Genomic DNA, 14532 nt, shown 5'->3' on the forward strand with positions numbered 1-14532 from the left:
AGCACCATACCTGGGCTCAGAGTTTGTTAAAATGAATTCCTGTATTGATGCAGCGCGGTGTGCCGAGGTGTTCAGGAATCCCAGGTAGCCTGAAGCTACCATCAGATTACACCGACAAGCTGCAGCGCGGAAACAGAAAGGTTTTGAATTGTAATAACTGCCACTCTTTTTTAATTGCTGAACGTTCTTGGAAAGATTTGAATCTTAAAATGTGAATCTGGATGTTTATTGTGTCTGGATGGAGAAATTAGTGAGGAATCATCTCCGTCCTGGACGAAGCCAATGGTTCTGGTCCACTCTTCCTCCAGACTCTGAGACCTTAAGGTTCCGGTTCTCCTGGCCCAGGTGAGACGGTTCTGATGTCTCTGGTTCTGCGGTGTGACAGCTGGAGCTCGTGTTGGATCTGAAGGTCTGTTTTCAGTTCTGATCCAAACCCAATGAAATGGATTTTTATTGAAAATCCTCTTGTCCCTGCTGTTTTGCACTTTTTCCTTCCACTCAATTTCCTCTGAATACCATTGGACACAGCTGTGTGTGAAGAACCAGAGCTTCTGTGGCTTCCCGCCTGCCGGTCCGATGGCTTTCCCGGCATTTCTGTCAATAATTAGTTTTGTTCTGATGTTGAGAAAAAGTCGACGCTCAAACACGAGTCTCTGAACGGAATCACTAAAATAATTAGTTTATTCAGAATCTTTTCCTGTTGGTATTATGTACAAAAGTTAATCATAGAAAATATTAAGATAAAAACAAATTAGAAACATAAGAAGCAGCTTCTGTAGAGACGACCTCCATGTCAGAAACCTGATGAAGTTATTTATTTAAAATGATTAATATGAAAACATCAGAAAGCTTCAATGCAGACATGAGAACAGAGTTTCATCAGGACACTTTGTGCAACAATTTACATGTAAATAAAAGCGACTCTCCGCCCTGCAGTTCCTGCACTGGCCAGCAGGTGATGCTCCATGGAAACGTTGAGTTTGTTCGGTCGCCTGCAGCCTCACTTCTTCTTGTTCTCCTTACAGGCCACCACGTAGCGCTGCGCCACGTTGAGCGGCGGGGAGTATCCGTCGGCGTACGACGTGTCCTCGAACAGAACCGAGTAGTCGTCCTGCGGCTGCACACAGACACACGCTGACGTCAGCCGGCCTCCGCATCGCCCCGCTGAGCCGTCACACCTGAGCTCAGCGGCTCTGAGTTTACATAATCTGCTGCAGAAAAATGTTTCACACCTGGAGCTGCTTCCACCTGGAGGTAATTTAAAGGGCCAGCGCTGCGTTTTGAGGCACCTGGTGCCATTTTGGAGTATGATGTGGTAACTATGTTACCTTCAGTTGGTATAAACATACTATATTTTTATATATGTGTATTTACACACATCTAATAGACTTTAAAGAAATTTGACTTCCTAATTGAACGTATTGAAATTGGGGGTCTGTCTCTTTAAGAAGCTCCTGCTCTTTGCCGTGGAGATTAAAGGATTCCTCAAACATGAAGGAATCATTCTGATGTTCTAACTTTATAACAAGATCAAAAACATTTGGGTGATGCTGGCCTTTAACAGCCATTAAACTGGTGTGACTGGTTTCCTGGGCGTGCGGTGCTGGAGGCTCACCCTGTGCGGCGGCGTGTGGATCAGGGCTCGGTAGAAGCAGGTGGTCTGCGGGTAGAGGGCCAGAACCAGCTGGTCCTTGCTGAACAGCGCCTCCGGGTCGGTCTCCGGGTTGGCCTTCCACTGAGGCAGAGGGATGATCCTCCGGCGGCTCAGCGTGTGCCTCCTGCTGGGAACCACAGCAGGCGTCAGGGAGCCGCTCGCCTCTGGCAGAGAGGCGAGCGGCTCAGAAACGTTTGACAGGAATTTCACATTTAAACCGATTCTAAAATCTACAGACAAGAAAAAGGAGCAGACTGTAGATTTCCTTCAGTGGTCCAGTTCATTACTGCAACACGTGCTAAATAACTCCCAATGCCGCACTGATGCATGATGGGAAACGTGACTTCATGCTGCTCACTACAGACCTGCGGCCGCGTTAAAGCGGCGTACGCACGAGAAATGTGCGGCGCCATATTTTACGCACAAGTCGGCATGTATAAAAATGAACTTTTTGTCAAAGTTTGGTAAATGTTTGGTAAATTTTCTCTGGCGTGAAAATGTGCTGCAGAAACACAAACTTTATCTGTGGACAATAAGAAACTACAAAGAGTCAAAACTCACCTAAACACACTGAAACCTGACGACATTCAGTTATTTAGACCAAGAAGCATCAAACCTGATGATTTATGATTTTAATATTTTATTGTTTAAACGATGAAACTGAACCTCATTTATCCTCAGACCAAGGCAGTAAATCCATCTCATTATTGGGGGAACCATAAACAGGATCATTTCTTAAGTTCCAGTGAAATGTAACATAAAATATGGTTTAGAAAGTTTTTAAATCACATTCAAGCTGCAGGACCAAAAATGACTAGTAAAGCACATTAAACATGTTTTATTAAACAGCCTGTAGAGAAATAAATCTAACATTTAAATGTTGCTTAGATACGAGTTTTGTTCAGTCTGATCTAATCTCTGCTTCACCTTTACAAACATTTAAGGCTCTAAATAAAAAAGCTTTAATGAGTAACTGCTCTTAATAAAAATCCTCATAAATATTGATTTATTGAAATGGCTCCTCGGGCGTGCCGTGGTGGCGTAGCGGTTAGCGCGACCCACATTTGGAGGCCTCAAGTCCTCGACGCGGCGGTCGCGGGTTCGACTCCCGGACCCGGCGACATTTACCGCATGTCTTCCCCCCTCTCCTTCCCTGTTTCCTGTCAGCCTACTTCATAAAAAGGGACACTAGAGCCCACAAAAAGACCCCCTGGAGGGGTTACAAAAAAAAAGAAAAAAAAAAAAGAAATGGCTCCTCATACAAGTTATGGGCTATTTAAATTAAGCCTTTTTTAGTTTTGCCATATCCTGGATGACAAAGAACAAATAATTAGATAGAAATGAATATCTGGGGAATATCATAATTTAAACGTAACATTTAAAGCACCAGGGTTTTTATTGAACAATATTCCAAATTTATTTTGTGGTTTTAAAGACTCTATGTTGAAGACAGTGAGAAATAAAAGCAGAACTTTAGTTTTTTCTATCTGTTCCCACTCTGAGCTGGTCCACTTGCCTCCAGTTTCAAACTCTAATCCACTAAAACTTAAAGAGTTAGATATGAATGAGATGTTTGCTACGTTTAATAGAAAAGCTTAGGTCTATGAAAGCAGTGAAGCAGCTTATGATGATTCAGTGAAAGTAATAAAATAAACTGCAGTTTGATTTTTATTGTTAATGTGTTTTTCACTGAGCAGTGAAAGTAAATAAAAGGTTTACATGTCTTTTGCTGTAAGTATTTACTTACTGGGGGGGGGGGGGTGTTTGTGCTGCAGAGCCACAGCTAACAGCTAGCAGCTAACAGCTAGCTCCTCACTCCAACGGCTCTGCTAGCCGGTACCGTTCAGCTGCTGTTGCTGCTCCTACACTTTGGACTGAACCATTGTTCTAAATAATGGAGGGGGGACCTGAAAATTTAATCTTATTTTTTTCTGAGATAAATGGCAGATTTATTTCGCTTTTTGTTTCTTTTGCCTTTTCATATTGATATTATTTAAATGCAAACTTTTCTTCAATGATTTTTTTGGGGGGGGGGAAATTCTAGACTTTTCCAAGATTGGGGGGGTCCGGACCCCCCTGAAACTGCCAGGATTTACGCCTGTGCCTCAGACATAACCTAACACACACACACACACACACACACACACACACACACACAGAATAAAGAAAATAGAAATAGAGGATGTGAAAACCTCAATGTAAATAATCATGTTGCTCAGTTTGTGTCTCATAAAGATGAAACTCATCGTCTGAATGCATCTATTTATTCTCACTAGAGAGAAACCAGGGCTGATCAAACAGTTTGATTATTGAAGGTGATCAGGTGTGGAGACAATCCCAGGTATATCAGTAGCTGCATCAAGGTGAGCCGCTACCTGAGGAGCTTTGGCTCTGATGGAGAACATGGAGCCATTGATCAGAGATCAGATTGATCTGCTGGTTTCTGAGCGTTTAGATTCATCCAGACTGATCATCCTGGAGCTCTGAGCAGAACTTAAAGCAGGTACCGGTACCGGTACCGGTCCAGCTGCAGCCGTCCTCCAGTGGAGCCGCCCGCTTTGTGAATGCGCCTTATGGACAGAAATCATCTGGACTCTGTAATTGTAACTTCTGCTCATGATTCCTGGATTCAGAAGAAACGTTTAAATCCCGGCTGAACGCTCTGCTGCTCTGAGATTTTAGGATTCATTTGGAGGTTTTTAAATTTATTATTTTTATTTTTATGAGCTGACCTTATGTGTCCTGAAAGCACCTTTTAAATAAAATATACAATAATAATGATCATAAATACCTAGTCTGCTACAAACAAGGTCGTTGCCATGGTTACTGCTTCACGTGGCGGCAGACTTCCTGGTATTTATACTAATTAATATTAAGATGTTTTTATGGAGGCGACAGGCGGAGCAGCAGCTGCTCTGTTTCCCCTAAACCAGGATCTATAAAGGAACGGTGCGCACGCCTTTAGACATCCGGGGTTTGTGTGCCGCACTTTTCTACATTTTTCCGTAGGCCAAGTTTTAGTGTGAAAACTGCGCGCTGTTTTATACATGAGGCCTCTGAACATCAAGCCAGGCAGAGGAGCAGAAACACTGCCACCTGCAGGTGGGAATCAGCATCACTTAAACCCGACGTTCAATTTGTTATAAACTCAACGAAACATTAGCGTGAAAATGATGGGATCTGATGACCTGACGTTAATTTCCCTGAAAACTGGAGCAACTGCAGATATCTGCTCTCTGATTGGATGATTCCATCTTGCAGCAGTTCCTGTCAGCTTCCAAAGATTCTGGCGGTTCTGGTCAGGTTGGAACCCGGACCAGAACCAAAAACCAACTCACTCTTTTCCTTCTTCATCGATGTCGTCCACTTCATACCTGCAGAGAGAGCAGAGCAGGAGAAGCTGAGCTGCTTGCAGACCAACATGGTGTCTAGATAAACCGGCCCGGACTGAGCCGGACCGGACCGGACGGAAGCTCACTTGTTGGTGGAGTGGTTGTAGCTGACCACCTCGGCCAGGATCCACTGCTCGTCTCCATCCACGGCCTTCACCCGCGCCGCCACCTTGTCGCCCTGCTTGGCCACGTAGTCACTGCTGGCCGGGATCGCGCCGCACAGAGGAGGAGGGCTGTGGAGGCAGGAGGTCAGAGGTCAAATCAGCCACAGTTAGTTGAAACAATCAACTTTATCTGAGAAACATTTGACTCTGACGTAAAACAAGATGGTAGAAACACTGGAGGCTGCAGTTCGCTTGTGTTTTCATCACAAGCTAACCCAGTGCTTCTCAATTCCAGTCCTCAGGCCTCCCTGCTCTGCATGTTTTAGATGTGCCTCTATTCCAGAACAGCTGATTGCAAATGACTGCATGACCATCAATGCTGCAGAAGCCTGTTAATCTCCCACATATTCAATCCAGGTGAGTGGCAGAAGGGAAACAAATAAAACATGCAGGGCAGGGAGGCCTGAGGACTGGAATTGAGAAGCTTCAAACATTTTCTCTGACAAATCAGAACTGATTGTTACAAAGACTGAAGGCTGCAGCACTGTCACTAAAACATTGATGAGATTTCACTTTGTTGCAATTTGGTGCTAGCTCTGGCTAATATTGCTATCTATAGCTCATGGTGCTAGCTCTAGCTAATGCCATTAGCTCTAGCTAATGGCATTAACTCTAGCTAATGGCATTAGCTCTAGCTCATGGTGTTAGCTCATGCTAATGTCATTAAGCATCAGTCCCAGAAGTCCAGAATAAGGTCAGGGGAAGCTGCAGCAGGGAAAGTTCTGGATCCAGATATACCAGGCGGTACCTCTCTCCAGGTTTGCCAATCCACAGCGGGAGCGTCATGGCCGACTGCTGCAGCAGCGTCATCAGGACGCCGCGCCTCATGGTCTTCCTGGGGGGGTCGCTGTCGCTGTAAACTCCAGCCATCTTAGCAGCTGAGGAGCAAAAACACACAGCGCTGCTGAGGATGAGATCTGGCACCAGGAGAACCGATCCTCACTGGAAGAGGAAGAGGACCTACCGATCCGCCGCTCCTCCAGCAGAGACTTGATCTCAGCGATCTTATCCAGAGCGTGGCGCAGGATGCTGCAGCAGGGAGACAGAGAACAGCTGCATCAGCAGGAGATTCACCAGATTCACCAAACTACAGGAAATGTTTCACCTGCACTCAGCCTCTGCATCGGCCTTCGCTGTGGTGTACAGGCCCCTCAGCTTGGTGCGGTAGTATGGAGACGCTGCAGGAGACAGAGGACGAGTTAGCAACACCTGATGTTCCCATGGAAACCAATCACAGCCAGTCAGGCTCCTCTTTTCAGGCCGCAACGCTTCCCAAGAGAAGTGGAGAGAAGGCTGGAGGCAGAGTGAAGTCAGGATGAGCAAAATGAGAGCAGAAGATCCTGAGACCCTGAAGGTCCTCGAGGAACAGCTTCAGCTGGCCAGCAGTGACCTCTGACCCCTCAGAGGGAAGGGTCAGAGGTCCAAGGAAAAACTTTCTTGGACAGCGTTGCAGCCTGAAACGTGGGAGTGGAAGGACATCAGCTCCGGTTAACGGTGGACTGCTGGCCTCCATCTTGCTCCCACATGAAGCCTGAGTCAACATGGCGGCGGCAGCCTGACTGACTCTTGTTCTCCGTCTGCATCCTCTCGTGGGTCTTCTGGATGTTCAGCAGATTGTGTTCGCTGCGTGACCTCTCCTCCTGAAACAGGAAACAGGAGCTTCATTCGCCCGGCTCCTCCAGGCTCCTGCCAGGTGAGCAGGCAGCTCCGGCCGAACTCACCTGAGTCTGTTTGATGAGCTGGTGGAGCTCAGTGAGCAGCTCAGCGATCTTCGTATCCGCTGACATGTTGCTCCTGCTGGGTCAGACAGAGAGGAGGCCCGCTGCAGCTCCGCCCTGACCTCCGGATAGAAAAACTTTGGTTGTTTTGTGACAGAAACAAGCAGCAGATGAGTTTTTCTGAACCACTCGTCTCTCAGCTGCTTGCTGCTCAGCAGGCCGGATTTTCTCTCTTCGTTTATTACATGAAAACTTAAACTTTTCCTGTTTTAGTTTTCGTTTAAATGCATTGACCTCAGAATAGAGGGACAGAAGTTTGTCGTCTTTTTGGGGAAAACACCGCCTGGATTAGCGGGTCTGCAGCACATTTGATTAACATTACATTATTTATACTCTAACTGACCTCTCTAGTTATTATTAACAATGTTTCTGTTCTTTCCAGAATAAAACAATATTTTAAACCATCTTTAAAACCAAGATAAGGTCAAACATTGATATAATATTCTAGTCTTTGGCCTAAAGTAAAATTTAGAGGCCGAATAAAAATCCGAAATGTTTAAAACTTAACGAGCCGTTATGCAATTAGCAGCAACTGTTCGTGTTTAATCATATAATAATCCCAACTGCGCAGATTCTACATAAATATGATAATCTAAAACATTAGTAACATTGATATATTTTCAGATTATTTATTAGGAAGCTTCTAAAACACTCACCAAGCAGGTTTGTTTATGTGTTTACGAGCCAAGAGCTAACCTCGGATTAGCATCTATTTCTTCTTTTGGGGTGTTGGGTTCAAACCGCAAACAGCGCCACCACTCCTGCGTCAGGTCAGAGTTGGTAAATGTTTTCAATTCATGAAACTTCATGTCAGCGCTGTTCCCTGTGTGCATACAACGATTACTGATTCAAATTAAATAGGAATGATTCATCTACGTCAGATCATAAAAGCAGTATTGTCATTTTTAATTCTATACACATTCAGGTGCATATTGAACGTTTATCATGCAAAACATCAAATTAGTTTGACAGAGATGAAGCCTCTGGTTATATTAAGTTTCAGGAATATATTTATTTATTTATTCATGTAGTTCCAAAGCTCCCTTTGCCTGACTAGAGATTTCCTCAAGTCACTTTACACAAAATATAACTAATAATTGACACAAACAAAGCAAACCAGAAACAGAAACTATGATCTGTTTAAAATCCTTTAATGAGAAAACTTTGTCTCATAATAACAAGCATTAAAAGCGTCTCCAAGCTGCCACCCAGTCATCCCAGTCAGACCGCGGTGCCGGTCCGGACTCTGCAGCACGCCGATCGAAAGGTCAGCCTCAGCAGCTGCAGGGGTCAGCGAGCTGACGGCTCCAACCAGGCGGAGCGCCAACAAACTCCTGCCATCCAAACATCTCGATCCGTCGCCAAGGAGGCCGTGGTCAGTTACCGGGAAGATCCGTCCGACCAGCCCTGGGTTCACACACACACACACACACACACACACACACACACACACACACACACACACACACACACACACACACACACACCCTTCTTAGTGGTGCACTTCTGATTGGACCAAAGCCTAAAATCTTTTGGATTTTAGAAATATTTTGTCACACAAAGATTTTTAAATATTTTAGGTCAATAAGTTGTGCAGTGAGAAACCAGAACATGAAGAGTTTTAGGTCTTAAAGGGTTAATGTGTCTGTGGCAGGAAGGGAAAGATGGACTGGACTCTTCCAGATCTCATAGATAATTTGTTCAGTTAAAGTCCCGGTTGCTTCAAAGACATAATTAACCAATAAAATGACTAAATAAACATTCCGTTTCCCAAAATAAAACAGGATTTCCAAATCGGCAGATTTTTGTGTAAGCAGTGATACAAATATTCTCGTTTGAGAGCAAAACTTTGTCAGTGGAGGTCAAAGGTTAAAGTTAAATTGGCAGATTTCTGACCGAAGCGCAGTGGTCAAATTTCACAACAGACGCGCCCATTTCCGCAGAGTTCAAAGTTCAGAGTTTATTTATACCCAACTTTTAAAAACCAACCTGCTGCACAAAGACGCATCAAAATGACAGAATAAAACATCACCTCCAGCATAAAAGCGTCAAATTAAAGTTTTGAATCTTTCAGCTTTTTAAACTTCTAACCGTCATGAATAATGATATAATATAGAATCACTTTGTGTGTCGCGCTGCGTTGATCTGAAATCCGTCTAAATGTTGCTGCTGGTACCTCAGGGTTCACTCCTTGGCCTTCTTCTCGCTGTTCTGCAGTTTTTCCACGATCTTCCTCTCGTGTCCTGCAGGATTCTGGCGGTTCGTGTTGTCGCTGGCCTCTTTCTTGGTTCTGCCTTTGCGGGCCGAACCCTCTGCGCAGAACAGAACCCGTTAGTTTTTATCCGTGTGAAGCGCAGAGCAGCAGAGCCGCAGAGCCGCGTCCTCACCTGCGTATTTGTCCGTCAGGTTGTAGCGATCATACTCATCGTAATATTCCTCCTCGAACTTGGACAGCTTCAGGTTCTTCACGTCGACGTGGCTCATGGTCGCCTCGGGAGCTTCCAGCTGTTCTGGACCGGTTCTGGTTCGGTTCTGGTTTTGCTGCGGCTTTGTTTTTCTGCTTCCTCCGGGTGAGTTTTTATAAGTTCCTCCCGGTTCCTCCTCCTCTTCCTCCTCCTCCTCCTCCTCTCAGCCCAAACAAACAGCTGTTGCATCAGAAACTGCACGTCCAGCACGTTTGCACACAAACATGTAAAGAAAAAGCGAATTTAACTCCTAAAGTGAAAAACAAGCCTAAAGTCTCTCCTGACTGACTTTGTCTCTTATAAATAAACCAACAAATTATCAGCAAGTCGCATCGAAGTAAAATCCAGAAATAAATCATGAAGAGAAACAGCTGAGGAAACTTCAGTTTGTTCTATTCCAGCAATAAATTCAGTTTAAAGTCAAGTTTTTAATTTTTGTTTTTTACCAAATTTCTACCAAAATGATAATCTAGCTTTTGCTGCACTTAGAAATAGAAACTTTTATCTTTATAAATTATTGTTACAGCTCTGAATCTTAAGGTTGACCCTCCACTTTTGCCTTCTTGTTCATTTATGAATTTATTTTCTCAGGTAAATTTAAGAATTATAGTTTTATTATCCACAGTAACAGATAAAGAAATAAATCTTTTTTCAATACATTTATTGGATTCAGAAACATTTTAATGTTTTTGACCAGCAGTTTGTGAAGATGGAACTGGTTTCTTTAAACTGGTGTCTAACCAGCAGCAGCTGCAGTTTCTCACGGCCCTGACCTCTTGACCTCTTGATCTCCTGAACTCTTGACCTTGACCACCTTCACAGCTGCTGCTTGAGCTTCACCTGAAGAAGCTGCCGATGGTGAGATTTAGTTTCTGCAGCAGCATCAGAGTTAGTTTCATCAGAGCGGAGCGTCGGGAGAAGTGGGGCGTCGGTTCGGGGCGTCAAGGAGGAACGGGGCGTCGGGGGGAGCGGGGCGTCGGTTCGGGGCGTCAGGGGGAGCAGGAAGGCTTGGCTCCTGAGTGAGACACTTGTTTTCCTGCTGCAGAGGCTCAAACATTAACCTGTTTATCTGGTCTGCAGCAGGTCAGGAGGTTAAAGTCAACAGAACTTCCATCAGCCGGATGTTCAGCTGATCAGGCCACCGCAGCCGGCCAATCAGAGCCCAGAGAAAAATCTGCTTTAAAAAAACCAACCAATTGCAAAAAGGCTGAACCAGAACCAGAACCAGAACAACTGGAGCTGCTGAGGAAATAAACTGAAGCAAAGTGCCTCCATGCTGGAGCCTTCATGAATCGTCCCTCAGCATGATGCTTCCACCACCAGGTTGTTGTCTGTCCGGCTTAGTGGAAGCGTTTTGTGTTTTTGCTGAGGGAAGCGCCTGCAGTGCTCCGCGGCCGCCAGCAGGGGGCAGCAGCAGTGAGCTCTGTGTGCTTCAGTCAGAGGGCCGGTCGCTGCCACAGGGGCACAGACTGCTGCAGGGGGGGGAGCAGAAGGACGGTGGCTTCTGAGGTCCAAAACACAACAGGAACTCAGAGATGGACTATTCTTCTCGTTGCCATGGTGATTCCCTCCATTTCCTGGGACTTCACTCTCAGAGTGACCCGGGAGCATCAGAACCTCCAGAACCAGAGTGGGCGTGTCTCTGAGGATGGAGCGCTGGTTAAACCCATTAGGTTCTGGAAGTTCTGCCGGGTCAGAACCGTCATCACTCTGAGCCGAAACATTCTGGAGGAAGATCTGGAAAATCTGGGAGACCGGTCAGAACCGTAACTGGGTCGGGTAAAGTCCAGAACCTGTGGCCCGGTTCTGAGTGATGGTTCTGATGGATATGGAGGTCCAGACGGGACCTGGTTCATCCCAGTATTTCTTTCCTCCAGAACCCGACCCAGGTTCTGGTTCTGGGCAGTAATATTTCTATATATAATTAAACAGTCTTACATAATTCCCTGTAGAGACGCAGCAGCTATTTCTGATGACGAGGAGACAAACGCTGATAATCTTCATCCTTTATGACAAACCGTTGATCCGGGCAGAAAACCATTTTTAGCTCCTGTGTCCTCCTCCTCTTCCTCCTCTTCCTCCTCTTCCTCAGCCGGCGGTGATGAAGGAGCTCAAACATGTCAGGGATTTTTACATGTTGGCTCAGATCTGCCTGCAGGGCCCGGTTCTGCCGCCGCCACGCTGCTCCACATCGTGTTTAGGTGAGAGTTGGAGTGAAAACTGGGTCAGCAGCAGAACCACCAACAGAACCAGTAGAACGAGCAGCTTATCTAGAACTCTGGGTTTCTGCTGAGGAAACGTTACCAGAAGGTTCTCCTGAGGTTCTGGTTCTGTTGGACCTGAAGCTGGACGTTTAGACTGTGAGGAATCAAATAAGTTTTTTCACATCATTTTCTCACAAAGCAGCGAAGAACCATGAAGCTGAAGCTAAACGATGCGGCTCTGGAAAACCTTCACCGGCTGACAGTGGAGGAGGCCGCTAGCTACAAAGCTAGCTGCGCTAACCCCGAAGCACTGAACACTGATGCTAAAGCGCTACACCGACACAGCTTTTAGCAGAAGCTAATGCTAAAGTACCATACAACACAGTAATTACCAGAAGAGAATGTTAAACCACTATGGTACAATTAAATTTAGCAGAAGCTAACGTGCAATATTAACAGTATGTAGCAGAAGCTAATGCTAAATTAAAGCACGTTGATTCCCACCAGGTGAGAATATGAGGATCTTCTCAAAACTATTCATAATGTGAGTTTTTGCATGTTTTTGTTTAAAACTCTGGTTCTTTGTTAATGTTAAGGTATTTCAGTAAAGAACAAAGATATTCAGATGTAGAAATTTTGTCCAAAATATCTAGTATATCTAACTGCAATTTATTGTCTTGTAATCTACAGACTAATTCCCTTCTCTCAACAGAAAATTTGGAACAGAACAAAACATGTTTTACGGTCTAAACCCAAGCCTCCAACAGGTGGCGGTAATGTATACTAACGTTTCTTGCCACACGCTAATAAAGATCAAGAAGAAGAAAAGTCAAACTGTTTAAAGAATTCTTAACTTTTTCTCACCAAAATTTCAACACAGATTTAGAACTTTATTAAACTGTAAGTTTACAAAACAGGTTAGAAAATGAACTCTTTACAATTTATTTGGAAAAATTAACTTAGAAGAACGTTTAGCCGAACGTTTTTATAGTTAGCAAAATGCTAAAGAGCTAAAGGAAAAACTAGAAAATTTCTGAAGAAATTTAACCGGGGCCTGCCAAACCATGCCCGTCGGTTTGGGCCCGGCGTTGTCATGCTAGAAATTAGCATCAATGCTAAAGAACGCTGCAATGTAATCAATAGCATGTGGAGAATCACAAGAACTTTAAGTAAGGTGGACGTGCACCATTCAGTATGATTTAAAATTTTTGTCAAGGCTTTTATTTTGAAATTTTTGTAAAACTTCATTTCAAAGTGCCAAACTAAATCCATGTGTAACAGTGCTTTGGCTGAAAAAGTCAAATAAAGCCAAAAAGAGCAATTACATGATGTAAAAATATTCAAGGCTTTTATTTTGAAATTTTTAGTTAAGCTTCATTTCAAAGGTCCAAACTAATCCCATGTATAACAGTCATTGGGTTAAATCAGTTATATAGTGCTCAACAGAGCAATTACATGATGTAAAAATATTCAAGGCTTTTATTTTGAAATTTTCAGTATGCTTCATTTCAAAGGGCCAAACTAATACCATGTGTAACAGTGCTTTGGATGAAAAAGTCATATAAAGCCAAAAAGAGCAATTACATGATGTAAAAATATTCAAGGCTTTTATTTTGAAATTTTTAGTTAAGCTTCATTTCAAAGGTCCAAACTAATCCCATGTATAACAGTCATTGGGTTAAATCAGTTATATAGTGCTCAACAGAGCAATTACATGATGTAAAAATATTCAAGGCTTTTATTTTGAAATTTTCAGTATGCTTCATTTTAAAGTTCCAAACTAATCCCATGTGTAACAGTTACTGAGTTAAATCAGTTATATACAGCCCATAGCAGCAGGTAGTTCTAAAGGCCAGTTCAGTCCTGATCTGTTTCAACTGAGTGTTCCACTATAGTTAGAACTACAGTGATGCGTATTTGTAGTCCTAATCATCAGCCAATAGCCTCTTGAGTTCCGTTGCTATGGTAAATAATTTTCTCACCAAAGTGTGAACTGTTAGTGAGAGAGGCTGGGGCAGAGAATACTCTGTTTCAGCCAGCCAGTTTAACTGAAAAAAAGCATTGGGAACAAATCCTTCCCGTTCGGGAACCGTAATACATATTCGAAAACCGTTTGAAGCGTATGAGAGGCCTATGTGTCTTCTGCAATAGTCCCGAGATTCATATCTCTACCTCACTCACAGCAATAACAGCGATGAGAGAAAGAAATGTTTTGCCCAGATCTGAAATTCTAGTCAAATACATGGGAGAGAGCCTGAGACAGCCTCAGAAAATCCTGTCGCATGAGTTTGCTCTGAAGCACCGTGACAGAAAACCGTACGGTCTAGATAAATTTCGAAAACATTTTACCGGAGCAGACAGGCGTATCAATGTCAGGACCGATTTTGATACCAATCGTGCGATATTTGTGGGCGTGATGGCGATTTCAAAATTATTTTGGCGTGAAAAATTCTCTTCATTTCTCACTCTAGCAGAGGGGTACTCAGACAGAGAGACACTCTAATTTTAGGAAAAATGAGAAACTTTGGGTCGCTTAGAGACAAATTGTGGACAAACCGTAATTGGTATCGACGAGCCGTCTTCACTTTCAAAGAGATCACGGACGTATCTACAAAATGAAATTTGAATGGCATTTCTACGTGAATTCGTGACGACACAGAAAATCCTCAAAAATAGGGTAGGATTTTTCCCATTGACTTATAATGGGGTTTTTTTCGTAGTTTTTTGCGAATTATGTCGCCACGTTAACCCCGAATCCCACCAGAAGTAATAGCTCCAATGGCGTGAATTTTCTGCACGTTTTGATACCTCATTTGTAGGTGTGCACGCAGCGGTACGAGCCGCATTAACGGTTACGGAAGAAAAATAAAGAATT

The 14532-nt window shown here is 43.9% G+C and overlaps 2 protein-coding genes across 6 annotated transcripts; both read right to left on the reverse strand.

Moving 5' to 3' along the window:
• Window positions 1-660: 660 nt before the first annotated feature.
• sgf29 (SAGA complex associated factor 29) lies at window positions 661-7774 on the reverse strand. 4 transcript variants are annotated; one of them, XM_032586507.1, is made up of 10 exons: window positions 7645-7774; window positions 6932-7045; window positions 6775-6850; window positions 6316-6388; window positions 6175-6239; window positions 5959-6088; window positions 5133-5279; window positions 4993-5028; window positions 1616-1778; window positions 661-1117 (listed from the first exon to the last, which is right to left on the reverse strand). In XM_032586507.1, the coding sequence occupies exons 2-10, from the start codon at window positions 6995-6997 to the stop codon at window positions 1001-1003; spliced, it is 873 nt and encodes a 290-aa protein (XP_032442398.1). In that variant the 5' UTR covers window positions 6998-7045; window positions 7645-7774; the 3' UTR covers window positions 661-1000. The 4 variants fall into 4 exon arrangements, with proteins under 4 accessions (XP_032442398.1, XP_032442395.1, XP_032442396.1 ...); XM_032586504.1 differs by having other exon boundaries at window positions 1616-1781; XM_032586505.1 differs by having other exon boundaries at window positions 1616-1781; window positions 6932-7050; window positions 7645-7767.
• Window positions 7775-8122: 348 nt separating this feature from the next.
• Window positions 8123-9562, reverse strand: nupr1b (nuclear protein 1b). Of its 2 annotated transcripts, none has more exons than XR_004342297.1 (3): window positions 9376-9562; window positions 9111-9300; window positions 8123-8395 (listed from the first exon to the last, which is right to left on the reverse strand). XR_004342297.1 is itself a non-coding variant. In XM_032586526.1 (3 exons), exons 1-2 carry the CDS (start codon window positions 9470-9472, stop codon window positions 9173-9175), a joined length of 225 nt encoding a protein of 74 aa, XP_032442417.1. In that variant the 5' UTR covers window positions 9473-9562; the 3' UTR covers window positions 8123-8395; window positions 9165-9172. The 2 variants fall into 2 exon arrangements, 1 of the variants encoding a protein (XP_032442417.1); XM_032586526.1 differs by having other exon boundaries at window positions 9165-9300.
• Window positions 9563-14532: the final 4970 nt, after the last annotated feature.

Source organism: Xiphophorus hellerii, chromosome 16 (assembly GCF_003331165.1).
Source record: "Xiphophorus hellerii strain 12219 chromosome 16, Xiphophorus_hellerii-4.1, whole genome shotgun sequence".
Taxonomy (NCBI): Eukaryota; Metazoa; Chordata; class Actinopteri; order Cyprinodontiformes; family Poeciliidae; genus Xiphophorus; species Xiphophorus hellerii.